The sequence below is a fragment of the Hemicordylus capensis genome, chromosome 1 (assembly GCF_027244095.1).
Source record: "Hemicordylus capensis ecotype Gifberg chromosome 1, rHemCap1.1.pri, whole genome shotgun sequence".
In the NCBI taxonomy this organism is placed as follows: domain Eukaryota; kingdom Metazoa; phylum Chordata; class Lepidosauria; order Squamata; family Cordylidae; genus Hemicordylus; species Hemicordylus capensis.
Genome location: NC_069657.1, coordinates 78,570,998 through 78,587,807, shown reverse-complemented (window position 1 = coordinate 78,587,807; position 16,810 = coordinate 78,570,998). Strand labels below are relative to the sequence as shown.

Here is a 16,810-nt window from a genome sequence, read left to right as displayed (position 1 = left end):
TGAGAAGCTCACTTGCCGGAGTGGGTATATGGTCAGTATCCTCTGCCATGAAGACAGATGCAAAGAACTCATTCAGCTTCTCTGCAATATTCTTATCTTCTTTAATAATCCCTTTCATACCTTCATCATCTAAGGGTCCAACCCCCTCCCCAGCAGGTTTTCTGCTTCTGATATATTTAAATAAGTTTTTGTTATTCCCCTTAACACTTCTAGTTATATGCTCCTCCAATCCTCTTTTTGCATCCCTTATTGTCTGCTTGTCTGCTTTTGCCAGAATTTATGTTCTTTTCTGTTTTCTTCATTTGGGCAGGACTTCCATTTTCTGAAGGAAGTCTTCTTCCTTTTTATACCTTCCCTGACTTGTTAACCACGCTGGCGTCTTCCTGAACCTGGTGGTACCTTTCCTCCTTCTTGGAATACATTCCAGCTGAGCTTCTAGTACTGTGGTTTTAAATAAGTTCCATGCTTTCTGGAGTGATTTGACCCTTCTGACTTTCCCTTAGGCTTGCTTTTAACCAGTCCCTTCAATTTTGAGAAGTTTCCTCTTCTGAAGTTCAGCACATCTGTGTTGGACTTAGTTGGCAATGCTCCACTCGCATATATGCTGAACTGGATCACACTGCGGTCACTGTTCCCCAGTGGTTCTACAACTGTGACATCTCGCACCATGGCTTCTCTCTGTTTGGTTCCACAAGCAATTGTTCTAAGGCACAGTCATTTAGCATGTCTAGAAATTTGGCTTCTCTTCACCCATTATTACAGCTCTTTCTTTCTTTGATGCCATGCTGATTTGCTTCTCCAAGTCCAGGTCGCTCTCAGTGTGTTGATCTAGGGGCTATAGCATGTCCCTAGAGACACATTCCCTTTCAGTCCTCTTACTGTTACCCATAATGATTCTGTAGAGGACTCAGCTGTCCTAGGTTTTCCAGCTTGTTGGATTCTATCCCTTCTTTAACATATAGTGCTACTCCACTCCCAATCAGACCTTCAGCTGCAGGTGTTGTGTTTAACACACACACCTGTCTATAGAAGAATGTTTTGTTCTACATCCTCACTTTCTTTTCCTGCTGCCCTTTTGTGTTCTTTCAATCTGTCTGCTCGTGGTAGGTTTGATTCTGGCAGGCATAATGTCTCTTTACTTTCCTTGGCAAACAGTTGCCATCAGGCTGCTGTTCTTGGAGGAGGTTTGCACAAGTTAAGAATGGATTGTGGCCTGCCGAAGGCTTGATAATCCTCCTGTATGTGTTTGCCTACAAGGGACTGCAAACATAAGGCTGCATTTGACTTGATGTATTGCAAGTTATGCAGGGCTGGTCTGGTGACTGTGTTCTTGCCAGGCTGGTCTGGTGACTGCGTTGTTGCCTTGGTACGTCTTGAGGAAGTGTTCCCTCTGCACAGCATTTGCTAGTGCACTTTGGTATGCACTTGAAGAGATTCGGCTGTATGGATGAGAGAGTATTTAGTTTGCAGGCTTAGTCAGTCTGAAGTCTCCTCTGATGATGGTCAAAAGGAGCAGCTGGCACCACTGGTGAAGTAGCTATTCCTGAAAGAGAGGCATTAGTGAGGGGTGGGGGTGGGCAGGGGGTGCTTTGAATCAAGTCATTCAGTCAGACAGAAGAAACACACATCCCCTTGAGAGAGAAGGGAATAATTTCCTGCCATCTTAAATGAGGAATAAAGGGTATAATGTCCATCTGTCGCGCACACACATACACACCCCAATCTATGCATCTGAAGCTGGGAGAGCTCTGGTGGTTGCAAAAAGAAGCCTGCCTCTTTAATGAGGCGGTGTCACCCAGCTGCACGTGCATCATATAACACAGAAATTACTCGTTGAGGAAAGTGCCAGAAACAACAGTGGTGCTCTTTTAAAAATAAATAAATATAATATAGGCAATGAGGCCCGTGGTAACAGGCACTGCTTTGTTTCTTCATGGCTAATTCCTGTGGCAGCCCTGTTCTGTTTACTGCTCTGCTTTTACACCCTCTAGCTTTGGATGGAAGTAGATCTGAAAACTAAGTTCAGCCTGCATAGCCTTGTAGTGTCCTTCCACTTCCACTCCTGGATAATTACCAAACAAGGGCAGGCATGCACATTCCTCTCCCCCTCCCAGCTTTTGGGCTTGTCCCGGTCGTTCTGATACAGGTGGACCTCACTGTATCCAGTTCTGCGTATCTGCAGTCCAGAAATAGGCACCTCAGCATACGTGATACAGAAAGGTTTAATTCCCACATGTCCGTGATTTCTTGGTGGCCAGAAATAACCTCTGAGGTCATTTCTGCTGCTCACCATTTTGTTTAAAGGAGCCATTTTGTGGCTCTTTAAAAAAAATTCAATGATTTTTTGAGGAAAATCTTTGAAATTCAGGGTTTAGGGCAGCATTGCTGGACAGTTGGAGACCTGCAGATCATGGTATGGCACTTTTTGGCTCCTATTTCCATCTCTTTTTTTTGCTGTTTTGTGCCCTTCCTTTACCCTGCAGGAACCTAACCCCCCTCCCCTCACATTCTCATACTCAATGCCTCGTTATCCACAGAAAACAGTGGGAATGGAACTCCCACGGATAATGAGGTAAACCTGTGTAGCTATTCTAGGCAATGGACTGAAGTGCCATAGAAGCTGATGTCCCTACTTGAATTGAGAGATTAAAATAATGTTCAGGTTTCAACTTAGCCTTGCGGATAGCTCCCCCCCCCCTTAAAAAAAAAGTGGGTGGGAGGCAGCCCAGTCAAATGTCTGGAAATGCAGAGAATCCTCTCCTTAAAAAGGTTGTGGGTTATGCTTAGTCACCAAACCCAGTCAGTTCGAGTGTTCTTAAATAACTGCTGGATATACAGAGTCTGCATACAGGGCTCAATCCCAAGCTCTTCTATCTGAGAAGCCTCACAGCAGAGTTTGGTTTGGGACTCTGCTGATCCCAGCTGACAGCATTTGTCTTAGAATAGGGTAGGCAAAGGAACATTGGTCTTAGCATGAAGGGTTCTTTTTCCCTGTATCTGGAGCTCATCATCAGTTGGTTGTGGACTGAGCATACTCGAGAGACAGGACTGAGGTTTTGTAGAGTACTTCCTGCCGCCAGGAGGCACCCATATCCCAGTTCTGGGACTGTAGCAAAGAGTGGCTTTGAGAGGAGAGAATCATCTGGACAGTTGACAGTTAAAAGAAAAGGCTGAATAAAAACAGTTAGAAAAGGACATCATGGATGGAAATGCCAAAAAAGAAGGGTATGACTAGCAGGGAAGAATGAGGAAGAATCAATGACAAGAATCAAGTCCATCCAGGTGGGCATGATGAGCTCTCCCTCCTCCCAAGTGACTGCACAGAGCTCCGTGCTGTGCAGCCTGTTTCCGGCTTTTCTCCATGTGGAGGAAGGCCAGAAACAGGCTGCACTGCAGGGAGCTCTGTGCAGTCACTCTCCCCTCACCAGCCCCCCCCCAATCCCAGTAAAAGGGGGAACTCTCATCTCTCCCACCTTCCCTGTAGCTGCCACCACCACCACCACCACCACCACCGTGAACCACCCACCTTCCCCGGCTCAAGGGAAACATTTAGGTAAAGGGCAACTCAGCTCTCCCCTCCTCACCCCTCCCTGCAGTTTAAAACCCCATTCTCCCCGGAGCTACTGTCGCCGCTGCTGAAGGGAATTTTGCCACCATGGGCAGCTACCTCTCCTTTAATCCGCCCCTGCAGAGAGGGTCCAAAGAGATCTGAACCTGTGAAGGGGGATGATGTGAGCACCAGTTTTGACTTGGCATCCACCTGCCAAGATTTTAACCAAAGGGTGTGCTTTACAGCCACCCCATGGGCCATCGCTCTGGACGCCTGTTGAATGCAGACCAGGCTGGAGTCTTCAGTTCAGGTGGCTGCCTTGGCTGGAAGACGTTGAGCAGCACCAGGGCATTAATACATTGGTATTAATGCCTGGGCGCTGCTTAACGTCTTCCTATCTTGGCTCAGTCACAAACTTAATGAGCGGCTTTAGGCAAGCCTTACGTTGTTCCTTGGTCCTCCCCCAAATGCACACACCACCACCTGCAATACATCTTGGAATAATAATAGCGGTACTAGTGTTGTCTTTTTAGTATTTCTGAGCTGAGAGCCACTGAGTCAGCAAAAGTAACTTTCCCCTTTCTAACTGCAGTGCTCAGACACTGGTGCCTCTGCCCTTGCGCACTGTCCAAAACACCGTGCTGGCCAGCAAGAGCAGCTCTGCGGGCTGTTGTGTGTCCATGCACACAGTCCAGTTGGTCGCGCTCTCTCTTGCTGCTCTGCTGTGCACACTGCCTATACTGCCAAGTAGCTTGTGAACAGGGCTTTCTTTGCAATGCAAGCAGCTAGGCATGTGCTTCTCCAAGACCATCAGTGCAAAGTTGGGATGGTCCCAGGTTTAGTGCAGCATGACAGCCCTGCCCTCACTGGCCCTTTAGGCCCCAGGGGGCCTTTCTGCTTCAGTCTGACTCATGCAATCTTGTGTCTATGTGAAGAAGGGATGAGCAGCATGGTGATCATGCTGTTCTGTTCTGCAGAACTTCTTGCTGCTGCAAGAGAACAGAAGTTGCATGGCAGGACAATGCACAGCAAGTATTACCATGTCTGTGCAAGAGATTGGGTGTCTGAAGGTGTATTAAGTCTAGGAGGCTAGCCAATGCAGATTCTGTAAACACTCTTATTTCGTTATGCTGAAATGTAACACATTGTTTCTTTAACATTTGAAAACAGGCGTGATCAAGGTGTTTCTGGGGACCAGGTTTCCATCATAGTGGATGGAGTTCAGGTGGCTTTGCCATCCTATGAAGAAGCTGTCTATGGCAGTGCTGGGAACTGCATACCTCCCTCGGATTCACGGGTACAGATCGTCCTGTCGGAGGGAGCTGCTGGACAGAGCAGTGCAAGAGAGATGCAACAGCCACCGCCAGCACAAGTGGGCTGCAACGGCTTTGCTGGGGAGGATGAAGTCCCTGGACACTCTGGACTGTGTGAAGCTGGCAGCTCTCGTCACTCGGAGGCTGTTCTAGTGCACCAGGCAACCAGCTCCTCTTGGGTTGCTGGCATGTCTAGTAGTAGACCTGGGCACAAAGAGGCTCCAGACTCTGAAAGCAGTGATGTACAAAGCCTTCTATCGCTCACTTCCTCAGAGGAGTATGCAGATGGTAAGCAATCTGACAAATGAATCTTGCGTAGGAACTTGTGTTAGCTGGAATAAAAAGGCAGAGCTCATAAATCTAGTGTTTCAGTAGACCTTGGCTTTAGTACAAGGAATAAAGGACTGTGTGCAGAGAAAATCATTAGAAACCTCCCCTATGTGCATGCACAGTACTGCAAACAAAGCTTTGGAATGGATAACCCATTGCTGTAGTGACTTTTATTGTGGATATTCATTGGTTCTAAAAATGGGCAAAATCACAGTTGTGCCATAAATCACAGAACTTTTATTTTTGCCTTCATAAAGTAGAGACATGGAGTCCAGTCTTTTCCTTTCTGAACCCATTGCTTGCTAAAGGATGTCCTAATCTCTTCCGTGATCTGAGATTCTACCCATCAAAGATGCAGAGAACAGGGATGATAGAGAGTGTTTGCTGTGGTGGCATGCCATTCTGTGAAATTACCTCCTTAAGAAAGTTCACCTGCCACAGAATTTGTGTTCATTTCAGCACCAGATGAAAACCTTACATAAGAAAAGCCCTGCTGGATCAGGCCCAAGGTCTATCTAGTCCAGCATCCTGTTTCACACAGTGACCCACCACACGCCTCTGAGAAGCCCATAAGGAAGAGCTGAGGGCATGCTCTCTCTCCTGCTGTTGCTCCCCTACAACTGGTATTGAGAGGCTGCCTGAGAGGCTAGAGGTGGCCTCTAGCCACCAGACTAGTAGCCATTGATAGACCTGTCCTCCATGACTTTGTTTAAATGCCTTGTTTGCTTAGTCGTCTTAGTATATCTGTTTTATTGGCCATATTGCGTTTATTGGTAGTGCTATTTTAAAAAATTGTTTATGGTTGTGTTTAATGTTGTAAGCTGCCCTTGGAGGTTTTTCCATGAAGGACTGGATAAAAATATTAAAAAATATTTAGCTCTTCCTTATGGGATCCATATTCTTCCAAAAGGAAAAACTTACCCTCAACTTGTAAATGGACTCAAGTGCACTTGAATAAATAATATAATGTACATAATTTGTTCATGCTGCAAAATGTTGAGTTCTGCATATGCTGTAAATGGCAAACATTCACAAAGTTGAGTGGGGGCGGGGAGATTTGGATTCTTGTTTGATTATTTTGCACCCCATGAAGCTACTTTGTCATCTACTAAAGGCTGCTGCTGAATACTGCTTGCTGTAGAGCTCAAAGAGCTAGAAACTTTAATCTTTCCTGGTCTTGAGATCAAATAAACTTTAGTCTCTTGTCCAAGTCAATGCAAGAAAATCTTCTATCGTTCAGGAGCTTTTGGGCTTTGCTAGCAAAAAGGCCTTGCAAAAGCTTAGCCAATGAAGGATATTAAAGATATCTAGCTTCTGTAGAAATTGGCTGTGATTAAATAAAAATGGGCATTGTGCTGCCCACATTTGCATCAAAGCTCTGCTCTGCTGTGCAGCATATGTGGAACTTGGAAGGCAAACACAAATGGTTGTCTAACGTATCCTTTTTCTTCTTCTCCCTCTCTTCCAACGCAGATATTCCATTGTTGAAAGAAGCATGAGGTTTGCTGCATCCGTCTAGCCTTTCCTCTCCATTTTCCTCCTCCTCCTTCTCGGGATGGTGAGCACTCCGTGCAGACTTCCTTCCCACCCCTGTGCGCTGTGCCCTGAGTACCTCCAAGCAAACATCCCTTCGCTGAAGATCCAAAGGATGCCAGCAGGGTGCCCCCTCGATGCACCAGTGGGGTGTACAGGGTGCCAGCCTCCCCCCACATTCCATCTGCATTGAAGGGGAGGAAGATTGAGTGATAACAGACTCAAGCTCCTCCAACCTCTCCACTTCCCCAACCAGATGTTTGAGTGTGGTCTCTGAAGAGCTGCTATTTACTTGTGCCTTGCTCCTCACACCGGCTTGTTGCAGCTTCTCACAGGCCTTACTAGCTTCTGGACTTCTGCTTGGACAGCAGGGGCCAAAAACTGCTTGCTTCGTTGGGTGCAGATAGTTTCCTTCCACTTATTATCTCCATTATGAAGGCAAGACAGAACTTCTGTGGATGGTCTGAGAGGGAGGGAGGAGTCCAGTTCCCCTTCCAACACACACATCACATCTCTCAAGGCCAGAAATGAGGGTTTTCTAATTTGGAAACATTTCTGGAGAAATTTGCCATGCAACTTTCCCCCTCATTTGCATTAACTTTGCATTAACTTTTCCTCAAAACAGTTTTTTTCCCTGATGTCCTGAATAGATTGACACCACCACCCTATTAATTCCCCCCCCACTGTATCACAAATGTTTTTCAAATAGAAATTTTAGAAATGGGGAAACTTCCACCCCACATGCTCAGTTTTCAGAATCATAGGCTACATAACTTGGCTGCACATAAACATGCAAAACACTGGCTGTGTTTAAAGGCAGTTGCAACTGCTGTCTGACTTAAAGGATTCTCTCCCCCCCCTCCTTTTCTTTTTTATAGTAAGTTGAGGCTGCTACCTGCTCTTCTTTTTTCCAAAGAGAGGGAGAAAAAGTACCCTGGCTGGGATGAGATATCTGTATCTTTGCAAGCTTTCACCAGGGGGAGCAGGGGGGGGCTCACCCTTCTTTGTTCATCAGCTCCCTACACACACACACACACACACACACACACACACACCGAACTCGGTTTGGGCTAAAGTTTAGGACTATCTTAATGCGACGACTTTGGGGATTCACCTGCCCTTGGCCAAGTGTAGGAGCACTTCCGGGTGCCAGCCCATGTGAAGGAGGCATGCCCTCCTTGAAGAGGAGCTACCCTGTCAGCAATACTATGGCTGTACCATAGTCAATCCAAAGCCTTCCATCTTCCAGTGTGTTAAGTGCTTTGTTCTCCTTGGAATGGCTGTAGAATGTTAGTGGTGTTCTGCGCTGTTCTTTGAGTAGAGATCATGACCCATATCACAACTTTTTGTTTGTCCTCATCCTTGTGAAGGCAATGCCAGGGCTTCTAGTACTTAGTCTAGATTATTTGTGTCTTTCCTCCCTAGAAAACTAGACAGTGTTAGAAAATCATTAGTAAATTGATCACCATTAGCACGCGTCTGGGATTGTTTTGTAACTGGCATGCCTGATTTGCCTTGAATGAATTACAGTTATAGTATGCCTTAAAAACTTGGAATGGAAAGAGCCATGCTGCTATCTTGACTGATAAAAGATTCCCCCCTCCCCACTTCTTGCATTGCGTGCAACTTCCACTTGGAAGTGTCTCCTTCGCTATGCAGGGCGTGTGTTTGCATACCTTCCTCTTCTTCTCTTCTCACACAAGCACACTTTGCTCTTGTTCATCTGACCTTATGTGTACAAAGTTATAAAGTTTCTTAATGGCATTATGGAAGTGTGGATTTTTAAAGATCTCATTTGTGAGCCTCCCTAAATCAGGAAGTTTTGTGCATCTTCCCTATTTTTTGTGCATCGTTCCTACAAGAATAACTCAATTGCCAGTTCTCAACCTTAACCCAGTCCTACCGTAGGAAAAGGCAGATATTTAAAAAATGGAAAGGGAAGCAAGTCTGCATGGAACCATAGTGTGCTTTAAAAACTCGAGAGAAGCCTTGTGTACAGAAAGCCAGATGCTGCAAGGGGATACGTTGTGCCTGACAGGAATAAAATCCTGTCAATGTTGTTTGTTTGACTTGAAAAAGGTGAGCCTACTTTAGAACTGGATTCTGCAGGCCGATGTTGCCCTTTAAATGCTAGGATTTAACACCTCTGTTGAATGAGTGTCATGCCATCTCCTCTTCAGAATGATGACTCATATGAACATATGTAGCTACCTTATACAGAGCTGGTCCATCTAGCACAGTATTGTCTACTTGGATTTGACAGAGGTCTTCCTCCTCCTCTTCCTGTTCTCTGCCACTGAGCTGTGGCTCTTCCTTGAATCCATACGCTTAAAAGCAAGGTGCCATTTATTAAAACTAAAAAGCAGTGCTTCCTTTTCATCAATGTATACAGCGGACTGCTTACCAAGTGCTTAAATGCACACTCGGCCATCTGCGCACACCCAATTTTTCTCGTGTGTGTGTGTGACTGATTTAGTAACAGTCTCTCTTAAGCAGCTGCTGCTAACACTGGAGGACTGCTGGAGAAGGCAAGGGAGAATCTCTTTGCGCTATGATTACAGCCAGTAACCACTGATGACCTGAGATTGCTTGGCATTTACAGGAAGCCAGAAGGTTGTTGCCACAGTGTCCTTCCCTTGCAGGAAAACCTGAAACTTGAGAGCCCACACAAGTCAGAACAAACAGGATTATCATGTACCCCTTTTAGCCTGTCTTCAGATTTGAAGCAGACTCTTTTTGGGAAGAAGTGGGGGGGAAAGGTCTATTTGAGGACAGTTTTGTTTAAAATTGCACACTTAAAAATGTTGTGAATACAGTAGGCTTTGACAATGTACCTCTTGGGGTGGGGGTGGAATCAAAACCAATGGTGGACAGAGGAGAAACTAGACATTGTCAGGTGCATCCTTCAGCTAGCAAACTCATTTGCAGGGCTGCTTCTCACAACCCACTTTGAATGCAGGAGTGCTCTCCTAAGCCTTTTCCTGTGCAGTATTTTTAGGCAGAGGGTGTTCAATGCGTGTTGCTCACTTGGAGAGAGAATGGTGAGGTTTAGCTCCTTAGTAGTGTGCATTAATCTTTCCCTATTCATTTGGTAGTGGTAAACATAAGGAAGGACTTGTAGGATCACTGCCCTGTAAAAATGTCACATGAGAAGCAAACTCAGACACTGCATTTAAGGACTGCCAGGCCTGGAACTTGAAAAGGCTGCCTGTCTCCTCCAAGATCATCTCTACCACTTAATGAAAAATGCTTTCCTTTTCCTTTGGACCCCATGCATCACAGCAGCAACAACAGTGACTGTTCTGTTTCATCCCCAGTGGTGTTAGCACATCATGACTAAATACCATAGTACTTGTCAGACTAACTAAAACTACTTTGCATGGAAGAGTATTTCCAAAACTTAAGGTGTTTACCTGCAGTAAAGGAATAGCATATCTATCACTGATGCTGTAATTTATATCACCTCTAATTCCTGTGAGAAAGAATGTCCACAGCTAAGGCCCCTGATTATCATTGGTTGTGATCTTACTGCTGTTTGTCAGGTGCAGTTAGCACTCATCTGGTAGCAGATATTTTTTTATTGGATACATGCATAGCTCTGTCATAGGTTTTTATGATTGGGTCTGATGCATCCACAAAGCACGCAAATGCTCAGAAGTATTATTGAATTAGTCCTGAGTCAGGGGAATAATCCATACCTTGTGGCTGGGGTGTGTGTGTTTGTGGTGACACTGTCAAGTGTGAAGGGTTGAGGTGTGTCTGTAAATGCCCAGACACACACACCATTCAACATTGTTGACTGTTGATCTGCAGTCAACATCAGCTCCCCAGAGCTTCTGTACTGCCTGTCAAGGAATGTTTGAAGATACATGTCTTCCCTTCACACTTCATGGTGTTCAGTGCATCTGCAGCAGACTTGGCTGAACATCCAGTAGTTCAGCAAGATACATCCAGTAGTTCAGTAGACTGCCATGTAAAAATGACTCAACCCTGAACTTATTATTGCATTTTATAGTAGGACAGCAAACGTGCACCTAAAAGGGGAACTGCACACAAAGGTCCATGCTATTCTTCTGTAGAAGGCCAGTTTTTCATTTGGCTTGATTCATATAAGCTGGTATTCTGTAGACCTTTCTCTCTCTTTAATGCCTCATTCCTCCATCTGGTTTGTTTCCTAGAAATTTATTTGCTTTCGATCTTGACCCCCTCTGTCATCTTATTAAGACTTCAATACTTGCACAAGAGGAGATGTGTGTTGAGTGATGACACACGTGTGTTCTAATGTATATCTTGAGAGCCTGGCTTCTGCTTCTTTCCAGCAGTTTAGCCTATGAAAAGGGCTGTCTAGATCTTCTGGAGATTTCACTGATATTATTTGGTTTTGCACAGAAGCTCATGCAGTTCAGACCAAACGTCCTGTCGGAACATACACTCTCTCACTCACTCTGTGACCCAATGGGCAGGCTGCAGGTAGTTAGAGATGAAAATACACAGGGAGAACCTGGTTGCCTTCAGTGCTTTTTATTTGTTTGCAGTCCAAGTTGCACCACTATGGAGTTTATTTGCAGAATGGTACTCATATATATGTGGGATTTTAAAATACCATAATTAATGCTGTGCAGGATGTCAATCAGTTTTATTTTGCTTTATTTTATATATATATTTTTCTGGTATCCTGTACATTGCAGTGGGTGTGAAGATAGTATTTTAATATTTGTACAAAGTTTAATTTAATTTCAATTGTTCTATGTATATAACTGCATTTCTAAATTAAAAAAAAAATCTTTTTGAAGTGAATTTCTTTGTTTGGCTTGGTCCTGTTTTGGTGGTCACTTCCTGAACCCACATCGTAGAATGGCTGTTATGCAGACCTTTGGGACAAAATATCTGTCAGGCCATTCTTTGGAAACCAGCACCATTGGCTCCTACCAAGAACTCGAGCAGTCAGGGAGGCCAGTGGCTCAGTCCTGGAAAGCCTCTGGACCTGCTTGTATATTTAGGCCCAATCTGCTGTTATATAAAGTGGACTCAAAAGTTTGTATATATGAGCATCTTAAAAGGCCAATATAGTATACACAAAGAAGGGTGCATCTCTTGTTCTTGGCTGTCTTGATCATATTATTGGGTGATTTAGAACAAACAAAACAAAGCAATTTAAAACAATTCTAGTTAAACTTTGGTGAATAAATGCATCTTTTAAAATTCCTTTTAAAAGCTGTCAGAGATGTAGAGGCTCTTATTTCAGCAGGGAGTGGATTCCAAAGCATTGCTGTGGCAGCAGAGAAGGCCTGTCCCTGAGTAGTCAGCAGACAAAGCTAAAGAGGAAAAGGAGATTGCAGAGAAGCTGAATGAGTTCTTTGAATCTGTCTTCACGGTAGAAGATACTGACCATATACCCTCTCCAGAACTGAGCTTTTCAGGTTTTGCAACTGAAGAACTGGGCCAATTTGAGGTGACAAGGGAAGATGTTCTAAACGGTCTTGAAAAACTAAAAATTAATAAATCACCAGGGCCTGATGGCACCCACCCAAGAGTTCTGAAGGAATTTAAATGCGAAATTGCCGATCTCCAAGCAAGAACATGTAACTTCTCCCTACAATCAGGCTCTGTACCAGAGGACTAGAAAGTAGCAAATGTGACTCCAATTTTCAAAAAGGGATCTGGGAAATTACAGGCTGGTCAGCTTAACTTCAGTGCTGGGTAAAGTGCTCTTTAACCTGTTCATAAATGATCTAGAAGTTGGGGTGACCAGCAAAGTGGCCACATTTGCAGATGACACTAAACTATTTAGGGTAGTGAAATCCACAACAGATTGTGAGGAGCTGCAAAAAGATCTCTCCAAACTGGGAGAGTGGCAACAAAGTGGCAAATGTGGTTCAATGTAAACAAGTATAAAGTGATGCACACTGGGGCAAAAAATCCCAACTTCACATATACACTGATGGGATCTGAGCTGTTGGTGACTGACCAGGAGAGAGATCTTGGGATCATGGTGCACAGTTTATTGAAAGTGTCGATTCAATGTGTGGCAGCTGTGAAAAAAGCCAATTCCATGCTTGGAATCATTAGGAAGAGAACTGAAAATAAAAATGCTAATATTATAATGCCCTTGTACAAAACTATGGTGGGGCCACACTTGGGAGTATTGCATACAGCTTTGGTCACCATATCTTAAGAAGGATATTGTAGAACTAGAAAAGGTGCAGAAGAGGGCAACTAAAATGATCAGGGGCCTGAAGCACCTTTCTTATGAGGCTAGCCTACAGTATCTGGGGCTCTTTACCTTGGGAAAGAGGCGACTAAGGGGAGACATGATCGAGGTGCATAAAATTATGCATGGAGTGGAGAGAGTGGACAGAGAAATTTTTCTCCCTCTCACAACACTAGGACCAGGGCAGGGTCACCTCATGAAACTGAAGGTCTGGAAATTTAAGACTGACGAAGTACTTTTTCACACAGCACATAATTAATCTATGGAATTATTTGCCATGGGATGCGGTGATGGCCATCAGCTTGGATGGCTTTAAAAGGGGCTTGTCTATCAATGGCTACTAGTCTGGTGGCTGTGGGCCACCTCCAGCATCAGAGACACGATGCCTCTCAATACCAGTTGCAGGGGAGCAACAGCAGGAGAGAGGGCAATTCCTCACTTCTTGCCTGTGGCCTTCTCAGAGGCATCTGGTGGGGCCACTGTGTGAAACAGGATGCTGGATTAGATGGGCCTTGTGCCTGATCCAGCCAGGCTGTTCTTATGATTCGCTTAAATACCCTGGGTCTAAGCTGTTTAGGACTTTATAGGTTATAACCAGCACTCCTTATTTTGCCCAGAAACACAATGATCACCAGTGTCATTTTATTTATTTTAAATATAGGAGTAATGTGGTCTCTTCAAGTTAACTCAGACCAACCTGGCTGCTGCGTTTTTGCACCAATTGGCAATTTCTGGACTACAACAACCCCCAGCCCGACCAGGGGATTCCAGGACCTTCAAAATGCAAAATAGTTTCTCATCTGCTGTACTACTTCCCCATTCCCAAAACTAAGCTCCTTGCTTGACCTTTTGGCCTCTTCCAAAGGCATGTCAGCTTCTTCCATTCTCTGATATGCATAAGAGTTGGAGAATGAACTGGATGATCTTCCAAAATATGTTTGATGCCTAGCCAACATCTAGAATTTTAAATCCAGAATAGGCTGACAAATCAAATTGGGTTTTTTAAATTCTAGATTTAAAATTCTAGATGTTGGCTAGGTTGCTGGGTTTGCAAAACAGCTGCTGAAGGCATTAGGTGGGGATAGTATCAGGCCACTAGTGCTGGGTCACATTTGGGACACACACACCACGCCTCCTGTTGCCTAGCAAGGTTGTTGGAGGGCCATCAAATTGATCTGGCCCAAGAGATGGAACCTTCTTGTCCAAAGGTAATTAATTAAGTTGAGAGGGAATGGACAATGCTATTGGGAGATTCCACTTGAGCTCATTAGATTAACTCACTGACAATATTTCAGTTGTGTTGCTGATACCAGGAGGCCTAGCATAGTTAGAGGCAAGACAGCGGTAAAATGCTAGAATATTCCCTAGCATCTTTGTACAGTTTGGCCATCCCATCAGAGAAGGGTGAAGCAGAATAAAGGTCAGCTGAGAAACAGCGGTGAAAGATGCAAGCTGTTCCTATGTACTTTCTCCTGCTCAAGAGATTGCATTGCTGACTTCCATTCTCCTGAGTTCCCAGCCATCTGGCAGTCTCCTTCCCATATGAACGGGTTCATCCAAGCTGCCCATGCTGCACCAAGCAGCACACCTCTCTCCTTCCTTTCAGGTCACAATAACTGGAATAAAACCCATTGACATGCTTGTGCTTGCCCAGACATGATCCCTATCCCACTGCAGTAATTGCAGCAGCCCGGTCCTGACCATGCTGTCAGTTTCTCTCGCTCTGGAGAGGAGTGGGAGCACAGAGGCTCTTCCCAGTGATCTGTGACTGACTCCTGTCCCTCAAATTCCATTCTTCTCTAAAGCACTGGAGTGCAAGTAAAATGTAAAAGTGTAAAAGATGCAAGTTTGGGGTGGTATCGAGATATTTTAAATAAATAAAATAAATCAAAAGCAAGTCATGGCATTTCTACAAAGCAAACAAATTCAGGCAATGAGTAATTAAAGGGCCCAAACTAGATCCATGTTTAATGAAAGGAAGAAGTCTTTCTCTTTGACAAGAGAAACAAGAAGAAGCTGCTTAAAGAGACCATATGAGTAAACCAGACTGAAGGCTGAAATAGAAAATGTGCTCTAGGGAGCATGTCCCATTGAACAGAATGGAGCTTGCTTCTGAGTAAACAGGATCTTGCTGGAAAGTTATGATCTCAAGCCAGTAATGTGTTACCATTTTTGCCATTGCTTCTCATTGCAGGATTGTAATGGGGCATTTTAGACTATATGAAATGCTGAAGTTTAGTTCTGTGTCAAGCGGATGATGGAAGAGCAATACTTAAGTGGCGCAGCGGGGAAATGCTTGACTAACAAGCAGAAGGTTGCCGGTTCGAATCCCCACTGGTACTATATAGGGCAGCAGATGCTGAAAGGCCTCATTTCATACTGCATGGGAGGAGGCAATGGTAAACCCTTCCTGTATCCTACCAAAGAAAACCACAGGGCTCTGTGGGCGCCAGGAGTCGAAACCGACTTGACGGCACAATTTACCTTTACCATCAAGTAGAGCCAATATGTAAAGATCTGTATGCCTCTGAATCAAACAACCGTGTAGTCTGAGATATGTAGCGTACATCTGTGATTTTATTAAATTGTACCCAATCAATAGTATAACACTGTATATTTATAGCAACCTCTGATTATTTATCCCCGACCCTCATGCATAGTGGCTCCTTACATAACTGAAAAGGAGTCACATTGCTAGTTTTTACATACAACTGCTTCTAATTGGTCAAAGGCAGCATTTATTTGCATGTTAGCGTTATTGGTGAGAAAGAAGGAAACACTCTTTCTAAAGAGATGAGCAGTTTGGAGCCGTCTTCAGGCATGTCAACACACAACAAAAATCTAACAAGGAGGCAATGGTCAATCCCTCCTGTGTTCTAGCAAAAGAAAACCACAGCAACATAGGAAGCTGCCTTATGTCAGACTATTGGTCTGTCCAGCTCAGTTTGGTCTACACTGACTGGCAGTGGCTCTCCAAGCTTTCAGGCAGGAGCCTCTCCCAACATTACCAGAGATGCTAGGGAATGGAACTGGGACCTTCTGCATATAAGCATGCAAGTGCACTTCCGTTGAGCTATGGCCCCATCCCCTAAGGGGCGGAGGGGGGGGGATATCTTACAGCCCTCTCATGTGATCACCCATTCAAATGCAAATCAAGGTGGGCTCTGCTTTAAAAAAGGGGACAATTCATGCTTACTACCACACAAGACCAAATCTCCTCCCTTTTGGGTGGATGGGACAAGAAACTGGGTTGAAGTAAATATTAAGTTCCCCCCCCCTCTCTCTATATATATAGTTAAATGTGGGAGCACTGCAACCCAAGGAGGCAATTGTGAATAACTGGGTTTTACAGAGGGTTGCTGCAGTGTAGTGGCAGAGACCGAGCTATTAATTGGTACTTGCCCAGTTTGAATCTTGCCTCGGCCGTGAGCTTGCCAGGTGGCCTTTGGCAAGGCATTCCCTCTCAACCTTTGTTCCTCAGCTGCAAAGGTAAGGCTAAGAACAGGGTGCTTGTAAGTAATACAAAGTAACTAATGCATGTGAAACTCCTTGAGAACTCGAAAGCTCTACACAAATGTGTATTTGTATAGTTATGGGAAATGTGAGTATTTGCTGCTATTAGGACTGCTGATATGTATCTTACACTGAAGGTTTCTCTAATCTCAAGGCAGACAGCTAAGCAGAGTGGAATAGAAAACTTAACAGTGTGAGCCCTTTCTCACAAGCAGTGGGAAAGGGCTACAGGGTTTGTGGGGAGGGAGCCCTAAAGAGCTGATCTCCCCGCTCCCTCCACAGACGATCATTCCGCCTTCCCTGGGTGGGTGGATCACCTACCCAGACAAGCACCAGCTGCTGCTGGCAACTCTGACTGGG

The 16,810-nt window shown here is 44.7% G+C and overlaps 1 protein-coding gene across 3 annotated transcripts in view; it reads left to right on the top strand.

The window, feature by feature from the left end:
* The window catches only part of SUSD6 (sushi domain containing 6), a 102,900-nt gene extending 91,377 nt beyond the window's left edge, over positions 1-11,523 (top strand). For all 3 annotated transcript variants that reach the window (XM_053283369.1, XM_053283368.1, XM_053283370.1), the window contains 2 exons: positions 4,721-5,151; positions 6,667-11,523. In XM_053283369.1, coding sequence (XP_053139344.1) covers positions 4,721-5,151; positions 6,667-6,692 — 457 coding nt within the window. In that variant the 3' untranslated portion in view covers positions 6,693-11,523. The remainder of the gene's footprint in view (positions 1-4,720; positions 5,152-6,666) is intronic.
* Positions 11,524-16,810: the final 5,287 nt, after the last annotated feature.